Below are 18974 nucleotides of genomic sequence, written 5' to 3'. Positions count from 1 at the left end.
CACAGAGCCCTGACCTCAACCTCCATCTAACACCTTTGGGCTGTGAGTCAGTCCTAGTCATCCAACATCAGTGTGAGACCTCACCGATGCTCTTGTGGCTGCATGGGAGGAAATTCCTGCAGCCAGTCTACGAAATCTGATGAAAAGTCTCATGGGAAGAATGGAAGTTGTTGTAGCATAACATGAATGCCCATGGTGAAAGAATGAGATGTTCAGTAATCACACAAAGATGTAATGTTTGAGTGTCTGCATACTTCCGCAATGTCCCTGGACTATTCGTTCATTCCTGTTGGGGGTCACGAGGGGCTGGAGCCTGTCCCAGCTGACATTGGTTGAGAGGCGGGGTACACCCTGGACAGGTCACCAGACTATCACAGGGCTGACACATAGAGACAGACAGCCATTCACACTCACATTCACACCTACGGACAGTTTAGAGTCACCAATTAACCTGCATGTCTTTGGACTGTGGGAGGAAGCTGGAGCACCCAGAGAAGACCCACGCTGACAGAGAAGCAGAGAAACTCTCCCTCATCCCAGGATTCGAACCAGGGTCCCTCTTGTTTGTAGGCGACACCACTGTGCCACTGTCCCTGGACCAAACCAGAGAAAATACTAATCTGTATCGGTGTACACTCAGACCCCGGGGACTGTTAGCAGAGATCAAACACCGATTTATGAACAGGTTCAAAGTGATGGCAGTGAACCTCCCACCGTCTTGTCATCAGTGATCAAACAATCTCAGAAACAGGATGTGATGTCGTGTTGGACTTGGCCTCTAAACGAGCCCCTCCTCGCTAAAGCAGATGGTGCAGTGATGCATCCTCAAGCTGTGATCACACCGTATACATTACGTGCTGCATCAGTCTGTTGCAGAAACAGTGCGTTGCAATGTTGCAAACAGTACTAATGAATCTGACGACAAACACAAATGTTATATTGCAATTTTGTCCTCTCTTTTTAGAGGCAATAATCAGTCTCGGCTTCATATATTTTGACTCTACAGAACTGAGTACGCAATCGAGCTTAATTAAGTACGTGAGAATATTTTGAGTGCCATCAGAGCTGGAGAGCTGGATGGGTTTAATGTGGAGTTAACACAGTACGTGTATGCCTAATTTAGAACCATTTTCCGGTCTGTGATCATCCACTTCACAGCTCCTCTTCTACTGTTTGACCCGGGGCCATGCTAGGTGTTTTGCAGTGCTCTCACCTCCTCCCCATAGCTTGAATCCCTTTTTTTACTTCTTCCCCTGACCATAAAACAATCCGTCACCCTGCTTCTCTTTAATCTCTGTCTGGGTTTTTATTTTCTACCTCTGTCCCTCCAGGAATGTATTCCGGAAGCTGCTGTCCCAGCCAGAGCACGAGAAGGGGGACGTGCTGTCCCTGGAGGAGATCCTGGCCGAGAGTTTGGACCCCGGGGAGAAGAGGTTGGCGCCGCAGGCCAACGGTGGAGGGACGCTGCGAACAGGAAAGGCCAAACTGAGGGCCCTGAGAGAGGCCATGTACCATAGCGCAGAGCACGGCCATGTGGACATCACCATAGACATCCGCAGCTTAGGTCAGATTTACTAATACATGCTTCACTGGCACACATGCATCGCTCTCTGGTGCCTCCAGCTGTCCTGGAGATGTGCTCATGCTGTGCCTGTCCTGTCCCGTCCTGTCCTGTGCGCTCTCTCAGCTATCACCGCTACTCATCCAGCCATGAAACAGTCGCAGGACTTTTTTATATCTGAGGCGATAGCAGGTTGGGTCAAAGGTGTGAGCATGATGATGAAGAAGTTTCCTAAAGCAGTGCTTATTCTTTACATGTGGCAATCATCATCTTTCACCTCGACATTGTTCAGTCCATTTGGAACTGAGTAGGATTGACTACCTTTATTTGAGTTTACAAAACAGTCTCATTACAAGTCCCATTTGGTAACTGTTCTTGACTTTTTGGTTGTATCCATAGATTGTATGTAAAGATGGACGACATGTCTCCACTTCTGCTATTCTAGAAAAATGAAGCCAAAATCTTCCAGATACGAAGGCTACCATTTTACGCTGGTGACATCATTTGGAGCCAGAATCTGCACAGTATTGATTCAGGGGTAGAGCCACGATATCAGGTTCATCAGAAAAACAAAAATTGTAACAAATATCAGCATGATAAGAACTACCTAAAATGACAGAAACTAACTTTGGGAAAAACTTATTTGACGTGTAATTTGATGTTTAAGTTTGGTCCATGTCCCATCAGCTAGCGGCTAACATGAAGGGGACGGGATTTATGATCTATAGAGACAGAGCACAATTAAGGCTTGCCTACACCTGAGGGAAAAACAGTTTATTGGAGCAAGTTGACGAAATCCGGCTGTGACTTGCAGTGTCAGAAACCAACAAAAAAATGAGTCCTTTAATGTCAGCATGATATGCGGCCGGTTGCAGTTATAGTTTAACAGCGCTCTGCGTCAAATCTGATGTTTTTCTCTAGCTACAGCCATTTTGTTAGCATTTCAGCCTTTTGTTGCAAATTGTGGCGCCAATCGTTTTCCTCTCCTGTGGCCGTGGTAGACGTCTGACTCTGTCTATATACTGCAGCCAACCACCCGGGTTCACTTCTGGGAAGCTGTCATGCCGTCCATCTTTATATACCGTCTATGGTCTAATCACTCAGTCCTCAGCAGATAGAGTTAACTTGAAATTATACAGGTTCAATTTCAGTTTGACGCTTTGAGAAATACTCTTATTTGCTTTCTTGATGAAGGGTAGATGAGCAGATGATACACTCTCATGTCCGCACAGTATATATGAAGCAAAAGGCAGCGGCTAGTTAGCTTAGCTTAGCATAAAGACTGGAAACAGCTCTGTTGCATCTTATATGTTTAATACTCCAAAACCCAAAGTGTAAGTAAATAAGTTGTGGTTGTACAGGGGGTAAAAACGAGATAAAATGTGTCAGGTACCAAGCTTTAGACAAACAGCTGGTAAACTGATTTTATTGCAGTACAAGCATGATGACTGCCCATGTGCTAGAAAAGTAAACTGGACGATTGTTTTGTGGACTTCATGTATAAACTGTATTCTCTGTCCTGGGTTTTCCTTTGTTGAAATTTTATGTTGTTCAGCCAAATACAACAAACAAAGGAACTTCTCTTTTTGCTGTCAGGAGCTCGCCATCATATTTTCGTGTGTGTATGTGTAGAACGTGTCTGCGTATAAATATATGAATGTTTTTGTATGAATATAAAAGCCTGTGTGTCTGCTGCCTGTGTGCAATTCTGCTGCTGTCTGTGTGTCTGTACTGACGGGTGATCAAGGCTTAACTGTCTCCCCCTGTTTCCAGTCTTTGTGCTAACCTTAGCTAACCTTCCTCTGGCTGTAGCTTCTAAAGGGACCTTGTGGTGAGATCCTTTTGTCAACTACTGTTTCCAAAGTCAAGAATGAACTCAACCTATCTTGATTTTGTGCTATAGAGTGTCGGAAAATAATGAAAAATGCCCATCACAAGCTCCCGGAGCCCAGTGTGACCTCTTTAACCTCTTCCACTCCACTAGAAGACCATTCCGAGGCTGTAGATGGCTTTTAAAGCTAGAGTGGTTTGATATTAAACTAGAAGACCTCAGGAGTCCATTGGTGCCAACTAGCTTGCCATGAAGGGGGTTAAATGATGCTCCAAAGTTAGGCCAAAAAACATGCATGGTCATTTTCACAGGGGTCCCTTGACTTCTGAATACCTACGAATCTCGTCTCATCAAATGCAGTTTTGGGCAAAAACCATGCAGCTTTTTGCATGCAGTACAGACATGTTTTTTCTGCCTATTATACCTGAATATATCTGCATACTGGGGTCCCTTAACAGCCTTGGAATTGCATAAATTTGCAAGACTGGAAAGCTGAGACTTTTGTGGAATCAGTGAGCCCAGTTTTGTTCATGTGTGATGATTTTAGTCCCCATAGTAGCCATTTTATTGTAGCAAGACCATTTTTTAAAAAAACAGAATGACCTATTGTGACCTCTTGGATAATCACAGGCTCATGAAACTTTACAGCAACAAACCTCAGGCATGCAGAGGATGGATGGCTTTTATAGGCATATTTACAATAAGGGAGTTTCTCAGCAGTTTCCAGAAAAGAAGTCTTCACCATCCAATTGTTGATGAATTCAGTTCTTACAGAAATCTCCAAATTTAGAGGGGTTTTGATCACAAATTACAGCATGAATTTTTCTTTGGTGTTCCTCAAGCTTTTGGTGTCTTAATGTGGTATTTTGGAGGGATTTGTGAGCATTTTGATCGAATCTCCAGTCATCAAACTTGCTTCAATTTAGCACCAAATGTGTGTAACAGATGGTATCAACCTAAAAAATGCTGCAGCAACTTAGGAGACATAATTGATCAAGGGAATGGCTGTCATGTACTTCTATCATACTGTTCTAAGCCCCTACACACTCTAAACTTAAAACACAATGTAAATGTCAGATTTATGATGATTAAAAAGTTGCTGCATCTTAAATCAATCGTCATGTTCCCTGCTTTTCGATGATGCATACCACTTGATTCCAGATACCAGATAATGCGCCTGACATATACTGCTGACCTGCTGTCTCTCCCTAAAGATCCCCTGTCGGCCCTACAAAGACATAAAATGGTCTATGATAGAGAGTAGGAGAGGTTAAAGTGCTTGTTTTGTCCGATCAAGAGTCTAAAATCCAGAGATAACACATTTAGGAATATATGAAACATAAAAAACAGGCAAATACTCAAATCTGAGAGGCTGGAATCAGCAAATTTGGCTTGATGAATGATTAACCGCTGACCGGAATTGATTAACTTTCTACTCCATTAATCATCTCAACAGAGCTGTCAATACACAAAGCCTCCACTGTCATATCATTATTTATGTTAATCTCACATCCAGAGCTCATCATATTGTTCCAGAACATTGCAGCCATTTTTTACAGGACATTTTTTAATTATATTCAAGTGCTGCGTTTATATTCCTGCCAGAGTTCTCTCACTAACCCAACACTCACCATGCAGTCGCCCTTCAACTCATGCAAACACCACCAAAGTGATGGAAACATGGTCGGTTCTGTCGCCCTTGAACACTGCTCTGGCTCAAATCGGCTCTGCCGTGCACAAGTATGTATTCACTGTTCGTGTGGTGCTGTTCCCAGGTGTTCCCTGGACGCTGCACACCTGGCTCGAGTCCCTGCGTACCTGCTTCATCCAGCACCGCCGACCACTGATCCAGGGCCTGCTCAAAGACTTCAGCTGCATCCAGGAGGAGGAGTACACAGAGGAGCTCATCACGCACGGCCTGCCGCTCATGTTCCAGATCCTCCGAGCCAGCAAGGTCACCAGGGCTTTCTTTCATGTGCATGTAAACAAAATGCTTGTTAGAGAAACATCTGACAAAGTAAGGCTGGGTTGCTGGGAGTACAAACTGTCCTGTGCTCGTGTGCTGGGGTGACATTAACACTCATATTTGCATATATTTAGTTGCACTCCAAACTATATTATCATACATTTGCATAAGATTTGAGCTCATGGAAAACAGAGGCCAGAAAACCATAATCTGTATAAAGTTTCTGTCCTCACTTGTGTCGGTGTCTGTCTGCAGAACGAGGTGATAAGCCAGCAGCTGTCAGTCATTTTCACGCAGTGCTACGGGCCCTTCCCCATCCCTAAGCTGACAGAGATCAAGAAGAAGCAGACCTCACGCTTAGGTAAGAGAGCAAGTTAAAAATAGTGACTGTTCCTGTCTCGTACTTTCTGCATTAAATGAAGCTGAGTGACGAGCGACTGACATTAGGGGGAGAGTTAAAGTGGGGAGCTGAGAGATTCTTGTTTTGTGGGAGGAGATGTCTTAAACTGTTGAGGTAGGAGATCACTTGGTAATTAAACTGTGCTTAAAGGTCCTGTCACACCAAGCTGGTGGTCAGCTGTTGGTCAATGTCTGGCTGTCTATGAGCGTCTGTTGCCCAGGCCCCCAGGAACGATCCCCAGGGGCCAGCGGGAGAAACACTACTGTGCATATTAAGTGGGCATATCAGAGAAGTAAACCCAGAAGCTAGCAACTCCATTGGAATGAATAGGCGCCATCTTGGGTCCTGGCATCTAGGTTTTATTAGAAATCGATGCCATTGCCCTAGTTTTTGTGATGTGTCCCAGACCGTTGGCACTAGTCGGCCCTTGTTGGCTTTTTTTACACTCAGGCACACCTATTCAACTGCTCATAAGTGGAAATAGCTAATCTGCCAATCAAGTGGCAGCCACTCAGTGCATTTAGGCATGTAGACATGGTGAAGACGACCTGCTGAAGTTCAAAGTGAGCATCTCAATGAGGAAGAAAGGTGATTTAGGTGACTTTAAACGTGGCATGATTGTTGGTGCCAGATGGGCTGGTCTGTCCATCTCTAGGGTTTACAGAGGATGGTCCCAAAAAGAGAAAATATCCAGTGAGCCAAAATGCCTTGTTGATGCCAGAGGTCAGAGGAGAATGGCCAGACTGGTTCAAGATGATAGAAAGGCAACAGGAAGTCAAATAACCACTGGTTACAACCAAGGTGTGCAGAAGACCATCTCTGAAGCAACAACACCTTGTCCAACCTTGAAGCAGATGGGCTACAGCAGCAGAAGACCACACCAGGTGCCACTCCTGTCAGCTAACAACAGGAAACTGAGGCTACAGTTCACACAGGCTCACCAAAACTGGACAATAGAAGATTGGAAAAATGTTGCCTGGTCTGATGAGTCTGGATTTCTGTTGCCACATTCAGATGGTAGGGTCAGAATTTAGTGTCCACAGTCACCAGATCTTAATCCAATAGAGCACCTTTGGGATGTGGTGGAACGGGAGATTCTCATCATGGATGTGTAGCCGACAAATCTGCAGCAACTGTGTGATGTCATCATGTCAATAGGGAGCAAAATCTCTGAGTAACGTTTCCAGCACCTTGTTGAATCTGTGACACCAAGAATTAAGGCAGTTCTGAAGGCATAAGGGGTCCAGCCTGGTACGAGCAAGGTGTACCTGATAAAGTGGCCGGTGAATGTATGCTGATTTAGCATGTTGAATTGGCATTGAATGAAATCACTCTGATTGGCAGTTCAGTTCAGCGCACAAGAAAAGAAACACAAGTGAGGAAAGTAAACAAACGACTTAAGTCATAAAGGCATGAGATCAGAACAAAATTGTTATATCAATGCAGTTTTTTTTGGGCCATTAAGCTCTTAAGCAGAATTTTTTTTGTCACAAGTTTGTAATTGTCACAAGCACATATATCTTTCAACATGGGGTTGTGTTGTAAATCTGCTAACTGGCAAACTAGCATCTTGAAACCATCCTTGTTGGTCCTCCGGTTTCTCCTTTTCAACGATGAATACAGACTACCGCCGCCTGCCTGTATGCAGAGTTATTTCCTTTCACACTGGCGCAGAACGTAGGTGCTACTTGGCTGTTGGCTGTCGTCTTTGCGGTGTCTTCAATCCGACTTTCTGGCCAAGACACAGGAGATAAGAAATGACGCAACATTCGGCCTTGGTCGCCACTAGTTCTTTGGTGTCAGTTTGGTGTGTCTGGGCCTTTATACGATGCCGACAATGACTGCCTTTTTCCCTCAGATGTTAAGTTAATAAAGTCTCTGCAGGTGGAAACTTTGTTTTCCAGCAAATATTAAAGCTTTTATGAGCTAATTGTAGTTTAAATTGCTTTTGTAATGCATTGTTTCATAATGGCAAAAAGGCAAATATACACTGATCAAACTGGCACAGATTATTTCTTCAAATTGTTCTTCAAATGATCACAAGTATTACCTCTGTTTATTAACTAATACAACAATTTCTTTTGGCATTTGAGAAATATTGGCGCCTTTTAATTTTTAGTTGCATTTAGGATAAGCTTTTATTTTCACCAGAGTATCTGCAGGTCTCGACAAGCTCTCAGAAGCATTTCATTTGGAATTTGTAGAGGTCATCTGTGGTGTTAATCTCGTGCAAATCTGCCATGCCCCTAATTTGTCAAGTCAAAATTCCACTGCAAATTACCCACTATATTTCTCCCAACACAGAGGTCCTGTGATAATATTAGTCCTGTGCAAATCGGCATCTCAGTGATTTGAGGTCGTATTTAGTTTTTCTGTTTTCTCTGCTCCGTTTTTCTGCCTCTTTCCTGGTGGAGATTTATGGCAAATTATGGCTGTGTTGGGAGTCATTAATAAAGGTTGTGACAGCATTTTGGGTGCAGGAGGCTCATCTCGCTACACAGCACAGAGACCCATGCACAGAGAGAGCAACTTCCAATCCATCAGAGAAGCAAAATCGCGAAAGATGATGGGATGGATGACAATGTATGGCAGAGTCGGTTCTTTTTTTTACTTAATATGTTCATATCAATATAGACGTTCAACAAAAGGACAACAAATAGACATACGACAAGCCCAACAATAACAAACACTGCAACAAAAGGTATAAAATAATACAATAGCACATTACTGTACAGTACTGTGCACAGGGCTGCTCAGTGTCAGTCTAACAGAGTCTGCATTCTGGAAGTGTGCAATCCCCATTTTTTTGGATTCATTTAAGGACTCTTTTTGGACAACGCACCCAGAGGTTTGAGCGCAGTGGTCTTTCCCAAAATAGTCTAACAGAGTTTCAAATATACCATGTTGAAACGTTTCAGAATTTATCCCACTTCAAGAAGTTGTGTCAATGATCATATCAGCTATTCGCTCCATACCAAGAAGACAACAACAGTATCATTCTATCCACCATTTCAATCAGGTGACACTCGTTTTTCATAGTTAAAGGAATATTCATTAACTAGCACATAAGAATGAAAAATGTGGAAAGTCTTTGGCGAAAAGACCCAGTAGAGATGGTGTGATTTAAGGAGGGTGATGAATCCATCGTCGAATAGGGAACCCCCGCTGGTGGTGGTAGAGGTGGTGAAGATGTGATGAGAAGAAGATGGAGAAATGCCGATGATCTGGATGAGTAGAGGAATGAGCCTTTGTTGAGCTTGTCCTGGACTCTGGATACAATGGCTGGAGGTGAACGGCCTAAAATGACAGCTGACAGCAGCAGAGGAGAGAGCAGATTTAACATTTTGCAGTAGCATCCTGATTGGCTGAGATCATGGCAAACTAGAAGAGTGAACACCCATAGTCAGCTGATTAGAGGAAGCAGTGGGAGTGGGATGGAGGCTGAATCCAAACATCCACCCTCTGGACCTGGAGACTGAGCCCTCACGGACTTCAATTGTACATAGAGTGATGTATTTACAGTCATCACATAAAGACTGCAAGTGGCTGATAGACAGCCCCTGACTGTTTTACTCGTTGCTGTAGAAACATTCAACTGCTGCTGTCATATTCATATATATGCCATATAAGTTGATGAACAGTGCCTACTCATCTGTCCCTGCAGATAACAAGATATAAATCCCATGTATGGCCTTTTGTGTGACTAAACAAATATGTAGGCTATTAATACATCTCTATATAACAGGCAATATCACTGCGCAGCCTGACAGGCTGCAATAATGAAATGTATTTTCAGTCCCTCTACAGCCTGAACTTAAACATATCTCTGTATCATGATGTGGTTGAATATTATTTCTGGCCTACGCAATTCAAGTAGCTTTTTAATAGACCTAACTATCATTAGCTATTTTACACATTCATAAGATATTTTGTTCGGCAGTTGAACAACCCACAACGTCACATCTGTATTGCAATGAATTGTGGGTTATTAAATCAGTAAAGCCTGCTGAAGTCTGCAGCCCAAGCAGACTCTCTGGAAGTCTGCAGAAAGTCAGCTTGAGGCCCCCTGTGGACTGGCTAGATTGTAGCTTTGGACAGCCCGAAGCACTCCCAAACTTCCCGTGAATATACCCGCAAAGTCTGTCAAGTCAATTACCGCATGCATTTGTTTTGGAGAGCGAGAGGAAAATCAAAAATGTTCTGGTGTAGCTCTGAATTTCTTATAAACTGAGGACAACTGCCTGCTGTATATTTGTGTTCATGGTCACAGTCACAGATAATTTTGTGGCGTTCGTTGTAACGTTACCAGACAAAAGCGGTTCACATCAGCTAACGTTACATTTAGCTTGCTTATAATTTCCATGTCGTCATATATTGAAGTGAAACAACGTCTAACAAGTTGCGGTATATTCTCTAAATAAAAACAAAAATGACATGCCTGTCGATTAGGAAAAGGGCCAACTCGGGATCAGTTTTAAAACCTTTCAAACCTCTCAGCTCTCTCCACTTGGTGAATGCCCGACTGAGGTTTACACGCTAGGGCTTGAGCCCTATCACTGTCCCATTAGCCTTCTTCTGTTCTTTTTCTTTTAGATGGTGCTCCTTCTTTATCCGCCATGACATTGAAAGTACAACCAAGTCCTTATAGATACATCTGGTAAAACTGTTATTTGTTCAGCAATGCCCGTTGGGTACCACATACTCGAAGAACACTCTCTGTAAACACGGCTCTTCTTCTTCTCTCAATTTATTGGCAGATCACAAACAACTTCCAGGTGCATACCACCACCTACTGTACAAGAGACTACTCCCTACTACATGTCATTTAGCCTGTTTCTTAAATCCTACTCGTAAACACGGCTCCTTCTTCTTCTGTGGTTTAATGGCTGCGGGCCGCTGCGGGCGTGCAGACTTACTTCCGCCTCCGGGTGTTGTATTCTGGTTTGCTGACTTCCGCTGTGTCTGACCCGACCGAGGCTACGCTAAATAGCCATATAGAGAAAGGCTTTTTTGTCACTGTTGGGTTCAAATAAATATGCGGATCTTCAAGGGGGGGTGATGCGAACTAGGGACAGTTTTATAAATGGTAAAAAGTTCCGCACAGCTGCTTTAAGTGTGCTGAAGTCCGGACATTTGGATTCAGCCAGAATTGTGAATGGATGAGGACAAAGAAAGTCTTCCTGATTGAACATATGCTGAACTTCATTTCAGCCTGTTGTTTTCCAATCTTCTCTTGCCCTACAACCCAACAAGCAAAGCAGGGGACATGGGTTAGTACAGGCAGATTCAATTCTGTTTGTTTAAACCACATTTAAAAGGAAAACAAAAGGATTTTAACACTGTAAAAAGTGAGGTACAAATGACTGTGAGCATCATATCAAGGGAATAATATCAGTAAATTCAGACTTTACTTATCCCATGTGAATGCGCTGCATGAAACACAGATGTTGGGGGGGGATTTGTAAATCACATGAGGTCTCCTAATAATACTAGTCCTGTGTGACTAGGGCTTGAGAAAGTATATTATTTTCTCTTGCCGGCTGTCACAGTGATCTCAGTAATGAAATGTTTTCGTGTGTGATAACAGGCTGTCAGTCGACGTTACTCATTTAAAACCTCACTGAACATTTGTCATGATGTGTTTTGGAGGCAGGTGTTTGCATTCACATCTGTAAGGATGTGATGTATCAGTCTAATCTGCTACGAAAAGCTCTTTTGAAGTTGAGAAGGTCACAGACAGTATCACATCTCCTTTTTGTCTTCACATGTTTGATATGATTAGAGCATGAGGAGGCCCTGAAACATTTAGTGACTGTGCTGCAGCACCACCTAGTGTTTGATCCACGGCAGTTACAATAAAATGACAACTGGTGTGTTACTTTGTGTGTGAGGAGAATAAATGTTTAAAAACCTTTGACAGCTAATTAATTCATCAGGATGCTCACTTAAAGAAACAGCCCAGAGGACGGCGTATCAAATTCAACTTTTAGAATACTAATGAAATGGGAATTATTTTGATAATGTTGCGCCGATAGCTGAGTGATGAATCGCCCTCTGAATAATTGATGACCACATTAGTTTAATCTTTTTCTGTTTGCTGTTCTGCTCTCACAGTTTAGGAGAGTTGAGTAATGAGGCTTCATGCGGCTGTTTTTTCTTTACTGGATCTTTTTTTGTCACCTTCTGCAGACCCCCACTTCCTTAACAACAAGGAGATGTCTGACGTGACGTTCCTGGTGGAGGGGAAACCGTTTTATGCACATAAAGTTTTGCTGTTTACAGCTTCACCCAGGTGAGGAGGAGTTTTGCTGTTTATTGGTGCATGTTTTTATTTTGTTTTTTATGACACAGCTGTAATAAACGCCGTGATTTCTTGTGTTGCGTTCAGGTTCAAGTCACTGCTCCAGAACAGACCAGCAGCAGAGAACACCTGTATTGAGATCAGCCATGTCAAGTACAATATTTTCCATGTAAGAATTTTATTATCATCTAAAACCACTGTTATTAAGTACTAGATGTCGTGTGTGCAGATCAGACCTGTGAGTAAACAACGACATTGATGCTGTCAACTGAGCGCTGTGCTGCTCTGTGTTTCAGCTGGTCATGCAGTATCTGTACTGCGGCGGCACCGAGTCTTTGCACATACGCAACACTGAAGTCATGGAGGTAAGACAGACTTAACCAAAGCCTGCTGAGCAACAGTGCAAGTATTAGCATTTCTAATCCCGAGTCCTGTGCCTCATTCTGTGTGGCTGTACTGTTCCCTGCAGCTCCTGTCTGCAGCCAAATTCTTCCAACTAGAGGCCCTTCAGAGACACTGTGAGATCATCTGCTCCAAGAACATCACCACAGAAACCTGCGTGGACCTCTACAAACATGCCAAGGTGAGATGCAAACAGAACAATAAATACTAAAGACAACAATAAAGTATATATATGTATATACAGTCAGGTCCATAATTATTTGGACAGTGATACAGTTGTCATCATTTTGGCTCTGTACACCACCACAATGGGTTTTAAATGAAACAATGAATACCTGCTTAAAGTGCAGACTATCAGCTTTCATTTAAGGCTTTTTTCAAAAATGTAGTATGAACCGTGTAGGAATTACAACCATTTCTTCACACAGTCCCCCAACTTTAAGGGATCATAAGTATTTGGACAAACTAACATAATCATCAATTAAACAGTCAGTTTTAATACTTGGTTGCAAATCCTTTGCAGTCAATGACTGCCTGAAGTGTTGGACACATAGGCATCATCAGATGCTGGGCTTCTTCCCTGGTGATGCTCTGCCAGCCCTTTACTGTAGCCGTCTGCACTTCCTGCTTGTGTTTTGGGTGTTTTGCCCTCAGTTTTGGCTTCAGCAAGAGAAACGCATGCTCAGTTGGATTCAGGTCAGATGATATGACTTGGCCATTGCAGAACATTCCACTTCTTTGCCTTAAAAATGTCTTTGGTTGCTTTTGCAATATGCTTCAGGTCAATGTCCAACTGCACTGTGAAGCATCGTCCAATGAGTTTTGAAGCATTTGGTTGAATCTGAGCAGATAATGGTGCCCCAAACACTTCACACTTTCATCCTGCTGCTTTTGTCAGCAGTCACATCATCAATAAATACAAGAGAACCAGTTCCACTGGCAGCCATACATGGCCATGACATAACAGTACCTCCACCATGCTTCACTGATGAGGTGGTGTGCTTTGGATCATGAGCAGTTCCTTCCCTTCTTCCTTCTCTTGTCTTCCCATCATTCTGGTAGTTGATCTTTGTTTTATCTGTCCACAGTATGCTGTTCCACAACTGTACAGGCTTTTTAGATGGTTTTTGACAAACCCTAATCTGGCCTTCCATTTTTAAGGCTAACCAATGGTTTGCATCTTGTGATAAACCCTCTGTATTTATTCTAGTGAAGTCTTGTCTTGTTTACAAGAGCAGCAGGATGAAAGCTGAAGTGTTTGGGGCTACATTATCTGCTCAGATTCAACCAAATGCTTCAAAACTCATTGGATGATGCTTCACAGTGCAGTTGGACAATGACCTGAAGCATATTGCAAAAGCAACCAAAGACATTTTTAAGGCAAAGAAGTGGAATGTTCTGCAATGGCCAAGTCATATCATCTGACCTGAATCCAACTGAGCATGTGTTTCTCTTGCTGAAGCCAAAACTGAGGGCAAAACACCCAAAACACAAGCAGGAAGTGCAGACGGCTACAGTAAAGGGCTGGCAGAGCATCACCAGGGAAGAAACCCAGCATCTGATGATGCCTATGTGTCCAACACTTCAGGCAGTCATTGACTGTAAAGGATTTGCAACCAAGTATTAAAACTGACTGTTTAATTGATGATTATGTTAGTTTGTCCAAATACTTATGAGCCCTTAAAGTCGGGGGACTGTGTGAAGAAATGGTTGTAATTCCTACATGGTTCATACTACATTTTTGAAAAAAGCCTTAAATGAAAGCTGAGAGTCTGCACTTTAAGCAGGTATTCATTGTTCATTCATTTAAAACCCATTGTGGTGGTGTACAGAGCCAAAATGATGACAACTGTATCATTGTCCAAATAATTATGGACCTGACTGTATATAAGTTTTTATATTAACAGTGGATCAAATGACTGCTTGTATCTGAAAGTGTTTGCTCATAGTGATGAACCCGCAGAGAGTTACCACACGACTCTGCAGTTTCCTCGGCTCCACCGAGCGTTTAATGTGTGTCATTGTTTAGGTTTTACGGCCCATAACTTAATTGTTTTGGTTCTGTTTGGGTGATCTTATTGTTGTTTTCAGCAACATCAGGCAGCTTTATTCAGCAAAATAAAATCTATCAAAGAGCAGAGAAAGTTAGTAACTAGCTAGTGAACACAGAAGTGCCTACATGTACCAGAGTGCATTGCGTCTCAGCGCTGCTGGTCTGGGTTGTCTTTCCAGAGTATCTTCAGGATCCTAAGGAAGGTCTCGAGCACCTCTGTCCAAGTGAGGAGCAAAACTCTCATGCGTAGTAACACACACATGGGCTCTTCGCTCAAAAAGATACAGATTAAGAGCTGGTGCATCCTGTCTGGTCAGCTTAGTTAGTTTACATGAGTGCCGGAAAAAAAAAAACGAGCAATGTTTCTGCTTCCTGTGTGGTACTGGTGTAATGCAGCTCCTCTATGCTGCATTTCTTTGGCCATATATTCTGGCTCAAATTAATATGGCTGGATATTGTTGGAAATTGAGCTAGTTTGCAATACAAGTGAAAGACCAAGGAAGTTCTGTTTCTGAGCTACATTTAGTGCACAACCTCTGGCTGCCCAGAGGCAAAATCCAACCTGTTCAGGACTCCCATGGATCCCCAAAAAGTCTTAATAGGCATTGAATTCATTCATTTAAAAATAACTCCATAATTGGTATTAAAATGTATTAAATTAATCTTTTAAATGCTGAGACATGAGAAGTATGATTTTACAAGTCGTTTTTTTTCTTACGTTGCATTGTCACATCTCAAAATAATTGGTAACATTGATATTTCCTAAATGATGTACCGAATGCCTCTCACGTTAATTTAACACAGATCAGGAAAGTTGAACCAGCAATCCTCATGTTTTGTTTCTGGTTGGGATGCTCAGAGCAGAAGATCCATTGTCTGCTAGCCAGCTGTCACTGTACCCTGGACCAGTGGTTCCCAACTGGTCCAGATTTCTCCTTAGTCATTAATTCAAGGTCCACACATACTTGGCAAAGTTATTCCTGACCCTAAGTGATTGGTTCATGTTTTTTTTTTCCATTTAATTTCATGATTGTAAAATTGATCTTAAAGGGATAGTGCACCCAAAAATGAAAATTCAGCCATTATCTACTCACCCATATGCCGATGGAGACCCTGGTGAAGTTATAGAGTCCTCACATCCCTTGCGGAGATTGGCAGGGGGAGCAGCTAGCACACCTAATGGCTGACGGCGCCCCAGACTAACATCCAAGAACACAAAATTGAAACCACAAAGTATCTCCATACTGCTCATCCGTAGTGATCCAAGTGTCCTGAAGCCCCGACATAAAAAGTTGTTTCGAAAAACGTCATATGAACTCTGTTTTTAGCCTCACTGTAGCCTGTAGCTCTGACTGCTTCTCTGTGCTCCGTGTTCACGTGTACGCGCTCAGGGTGATCGGTGATGCACGGTCTCTGAAGAGCAGCAGTCTCGTCAGTCCTGATGTCCAGATTCTCAAGTGCAGGCATCGCCAATTTCCAGTCTGAGCAGCAAAGACTTTCCTCATCCGTTGGCATTGCTTTGCATTTGAAACAACTACACCACCAGGTTTCCAGTGCTCGACTCCGGTATTCTGCGGCTGGCTGAGGGTTAGGCTCATGAGCTGTGGCGGCTGCGTCGTCCAGTAGCCTGAGTTCCACGTCCGTATACTCGGGCTCAAACAAATACGGCTCAACAAAGAAATGCTGTTCCTCCTCAATTTCAAATTCTTCAGACATGTTGGGCTGTCCTTTGCTAAAAGACCGTAGTGCAAATTATCTTTTAGCTCTGTGGTTACCGTTGTCTCTCCCTGCGGTGCATGTGTCACGTGATGTAAACACAGGTAAGCAAAGCTCATGCTTTCGCTGATCTTGCGCAAGCACGCACACGTGAGCGCGGACACAGAGAAGCAGTCAGAGCTACAGGCTACAGTGAGGCTAAAAACAGAGTTCATATGACGTTTTTCCAAACGACTTTTTATGTTGGGGCTTCAGGACACTTGGATCACTACGGATGAGCATGTTGGAGATATTTTGTGGATTCAATTTTGTGTTCTTGGACGTTAGTCTGGGGCGCCGTCTGCCATTAGGTGTGCTAGCCGCTGCCCCTGCCGATCTCCGCAAGGGATGTGAGGACTCTAAAACTTCACCTGAGCCTCCATCGGCATATGGGTGAGTAGATAATGGCTGAATTTTCATTTTTGGGTGCACTATCCCTTTAAATTTTATTCCGAGTGGCATTAGAAAAAAGTCTTAAAAATTCATAAATCTAATTTGCTTGTAGAAGCCCTGCTAAAGTTCTTCTTGCCTCCAGCTACGTCACTATCATGTTTCACGTTTCATGATGATCTGTCATTGTCTCCCCATCATCTGTTTTTACTGTAGTTCCTTGGTGCCTCGGAGCTCACGGCTTTCATCGAGGGCTATTTCCTGAAGAACATGGTGCTGCTGATCGAACTCGACGGCTTCAAGCAGCTGCTGTACGAGCCTCCGCCGGCAGAGAGCCCCGCGTCCAGCCCCGGCATCTGCTCCGACATCCTCCTCGACCTGGAGAGAACTCTGGCCACACGCATCCACTCCATCCACCTCTCCACCTCCAAGGGCTCCGTGGTGTGACGCCATGCTCTGCCGAGAGCCCTCCGATCCAGGCACAGCATCCATGTAACACCGACATCCAGTGCCATGCTACACAGCCCCGTCCACCTGTCCTGGCCCCGCCGCTGAAGAGGGGCTGTCGGATGTTTTTATGTCAGGGATTCCCTTTAATTCTGCCGGTCGCGGCCGCACCTGAGGGTTAAAGTTACAAAAATCAGAGAGAACTTTGTGTTGTTCTTGAACTCTGTCGTCCTAAAGGCTCCCACTGATCACGTCACACCCCACAGCAAGAAAAACTATCAAAAAAAAAAAAGACCCAGCAGTATCACTTAGACCTAATTGTGATTATGAAACTTATTGTATTTCATATAGGACACATGCATGGAATACATTCTGTACACCTTTTTCGCTTAAAAAGGTAGAGTAGAATTTTAACTCAATAAATGCAGCTTTCTCATCATCTCCGATATGAGACGTTAGGTTTACACACTCGTGGAAGTGGACGCCATCGCAGTATACAGTTTGACACATGCCAAAATATAATCCTACTATACAACCAATAAAAGTGACTCGTAGCAATGCCAGCAGACGGACTTTAGGTGGACTTCTTTACATTCTGTCACTTCTATGTTGGATACGTTTCACTGTGTTCTATATCTACTGTGTGCAGAGGCCAAACTGATCACAGGAACTTCCACCGTGGCCGACGCTGCAGCGCTGATTAAACTAAAGTCGGCCCACTCAGTGAAATCTATGCTGACGTATGCTTGAAACACGGATGTCCAACTGGGAAATTAACTCCACGAACACTGTCGGCTTTTTTTTTCTTTCTTTTTTCTTTTTGCATGACACCTCCTCAACTGAGCTGCCCTGATATTGCTTTTTATGCAGAGCTTACTTCACGGACCGAAGGGGAAGTAAGGGCAAAACGCTGCTTATTAACTTTCTATCCACTGCAAAACTGACTGAGCGGGATTTTGGAGATGGATTTCGATTGGCAGGGACTTTCTCTTTAAAGATATTTAAGTGTAAATATGTCCTTAAAGTCATCGTGCTGGTCGTTCTTTTTTTTTTTTTTTTTGTAAACTGATGTACAGTATTCTCCTACACGCGCTTGGCTGACGACACCAGTCTCATTGAATGTGCTCCCCGGACCGTTTGTTCCTGCTGTATGTGTCCGTTTATGCAAAAGTTGCATGTTTGACCTGTTTGTTTGAATCCTCTGTTTCGCTTTCGGTGTGCTTTCTGTGTAGGTCGGCAGGGCTGAGCTGGGTGTTGGTTGTTCCAGGTGAAGTCCAGTCAAAGGTTGTTCCCGTCAGTTACTTTGCTGTTTCTGAAACATTCCAGATGATCAGGGTAGGTCGCCACCAGGATGCATCTTTAAAGTCACCTTTTGTCAGCGGAGTTTCTCAAGAACATCAGTTCTGTGAATGAAAGGTTGAATTTCCACACACTGTCTGTCAGTGCTGAGTTTATTAGAGACAAAACAATGTTACGGGACTCACGGAGTAACGTTACATCCCAGCCACCTGTTTGCGTGCACGTTTTGAATTTGCACATCCCATAAATTCTAAAAAACACTTTTTAGTTTTCACGGCATGGAAATGTTGGTCAGTTATAGTCGATTCAAGCAAAAAGAAAAGTTTTGAATGGGCACTGCACTCCAATTTTACAATACCAACCTGTCCATTCTACTTCCAGTACCCATGTCTGTCCGTAGTCACTTTTCTTCTTTTAGTGCTCTCCAGTGAGGAAGAGCTACACCAATGGTTATGCATATTTGTCCTCACCGTCAACCGCTTTCTTTTTACTTCTTACTTTAATTTTACTTTAACTTTTTACACCAAGCAACTTGTAAAATTTATGCAACAGTAGGTGGTGAGAACGCG

General features: G+C 43.3%; 1 protein-coding gene across 2 annotated transcripts in view; it reads left to right on the top strand.

Moving 5' to 3' along the window:
• LOC117248986 (ankyrin repeat- and BTB/POZ domain-containing protein 3-A) overlaps positions 1–18230 on the top strand; it is a 291997-nt gene extending 273767 nt beyond the window's left edge. For both annotated transcript variants that reach the window (XM_033614259.2, XM_033614258.2), the window contains 8 exons: positions 1332–1564; positions 5168–5346; positions 5614–5719; positions 11948–12050; positions 12147–12228; positions 12356–12424; positions 12529–12642; positions 16876–18230. In XM_033614259.2, the coding sequence (XP_033470150.2) occupies positions 1332–1564; positions 5168–5346; positions 5614–5719; positions 11948–12050; positions 12147–12228; positions 12356–12424; positions 12529–12642; positions 16876–17106 (1117 nt within the window). In that variant the 3' untranslated portion in view covers positions 17107–18230. The remainder of the gene's footprint in view (positions 1–1331; positions 1565–5167; positions 5347–5613; positions 5720–11947; positions 12051–12146; positions 12229–12355; positions 12425–12528; positions 12643–16875) is intronic.
• The last annotated feature ends 744 nt before the right edge of the window (positions 18231–18974 follow it).

Source organism: Epinephelus lanceolatus, chromosome 23 (genome assembly GCF_041903045.1).
Source record: "Epinephelus lanceolatus isolate andai-2023 chromosome 23, ASM4190304v1, whole genome shotgun sequence".
Taxonomy (NCBI): domain Eukaryota; kingdom Metazoa; phylum Chordata; class Actinopteri; order Perciformes; family Serranidae; genus Epinephelus; species Epinephelus lanceolatus.
This window is presented reverse-complemented; position numbering and strand designations above follow the sequence as displayed.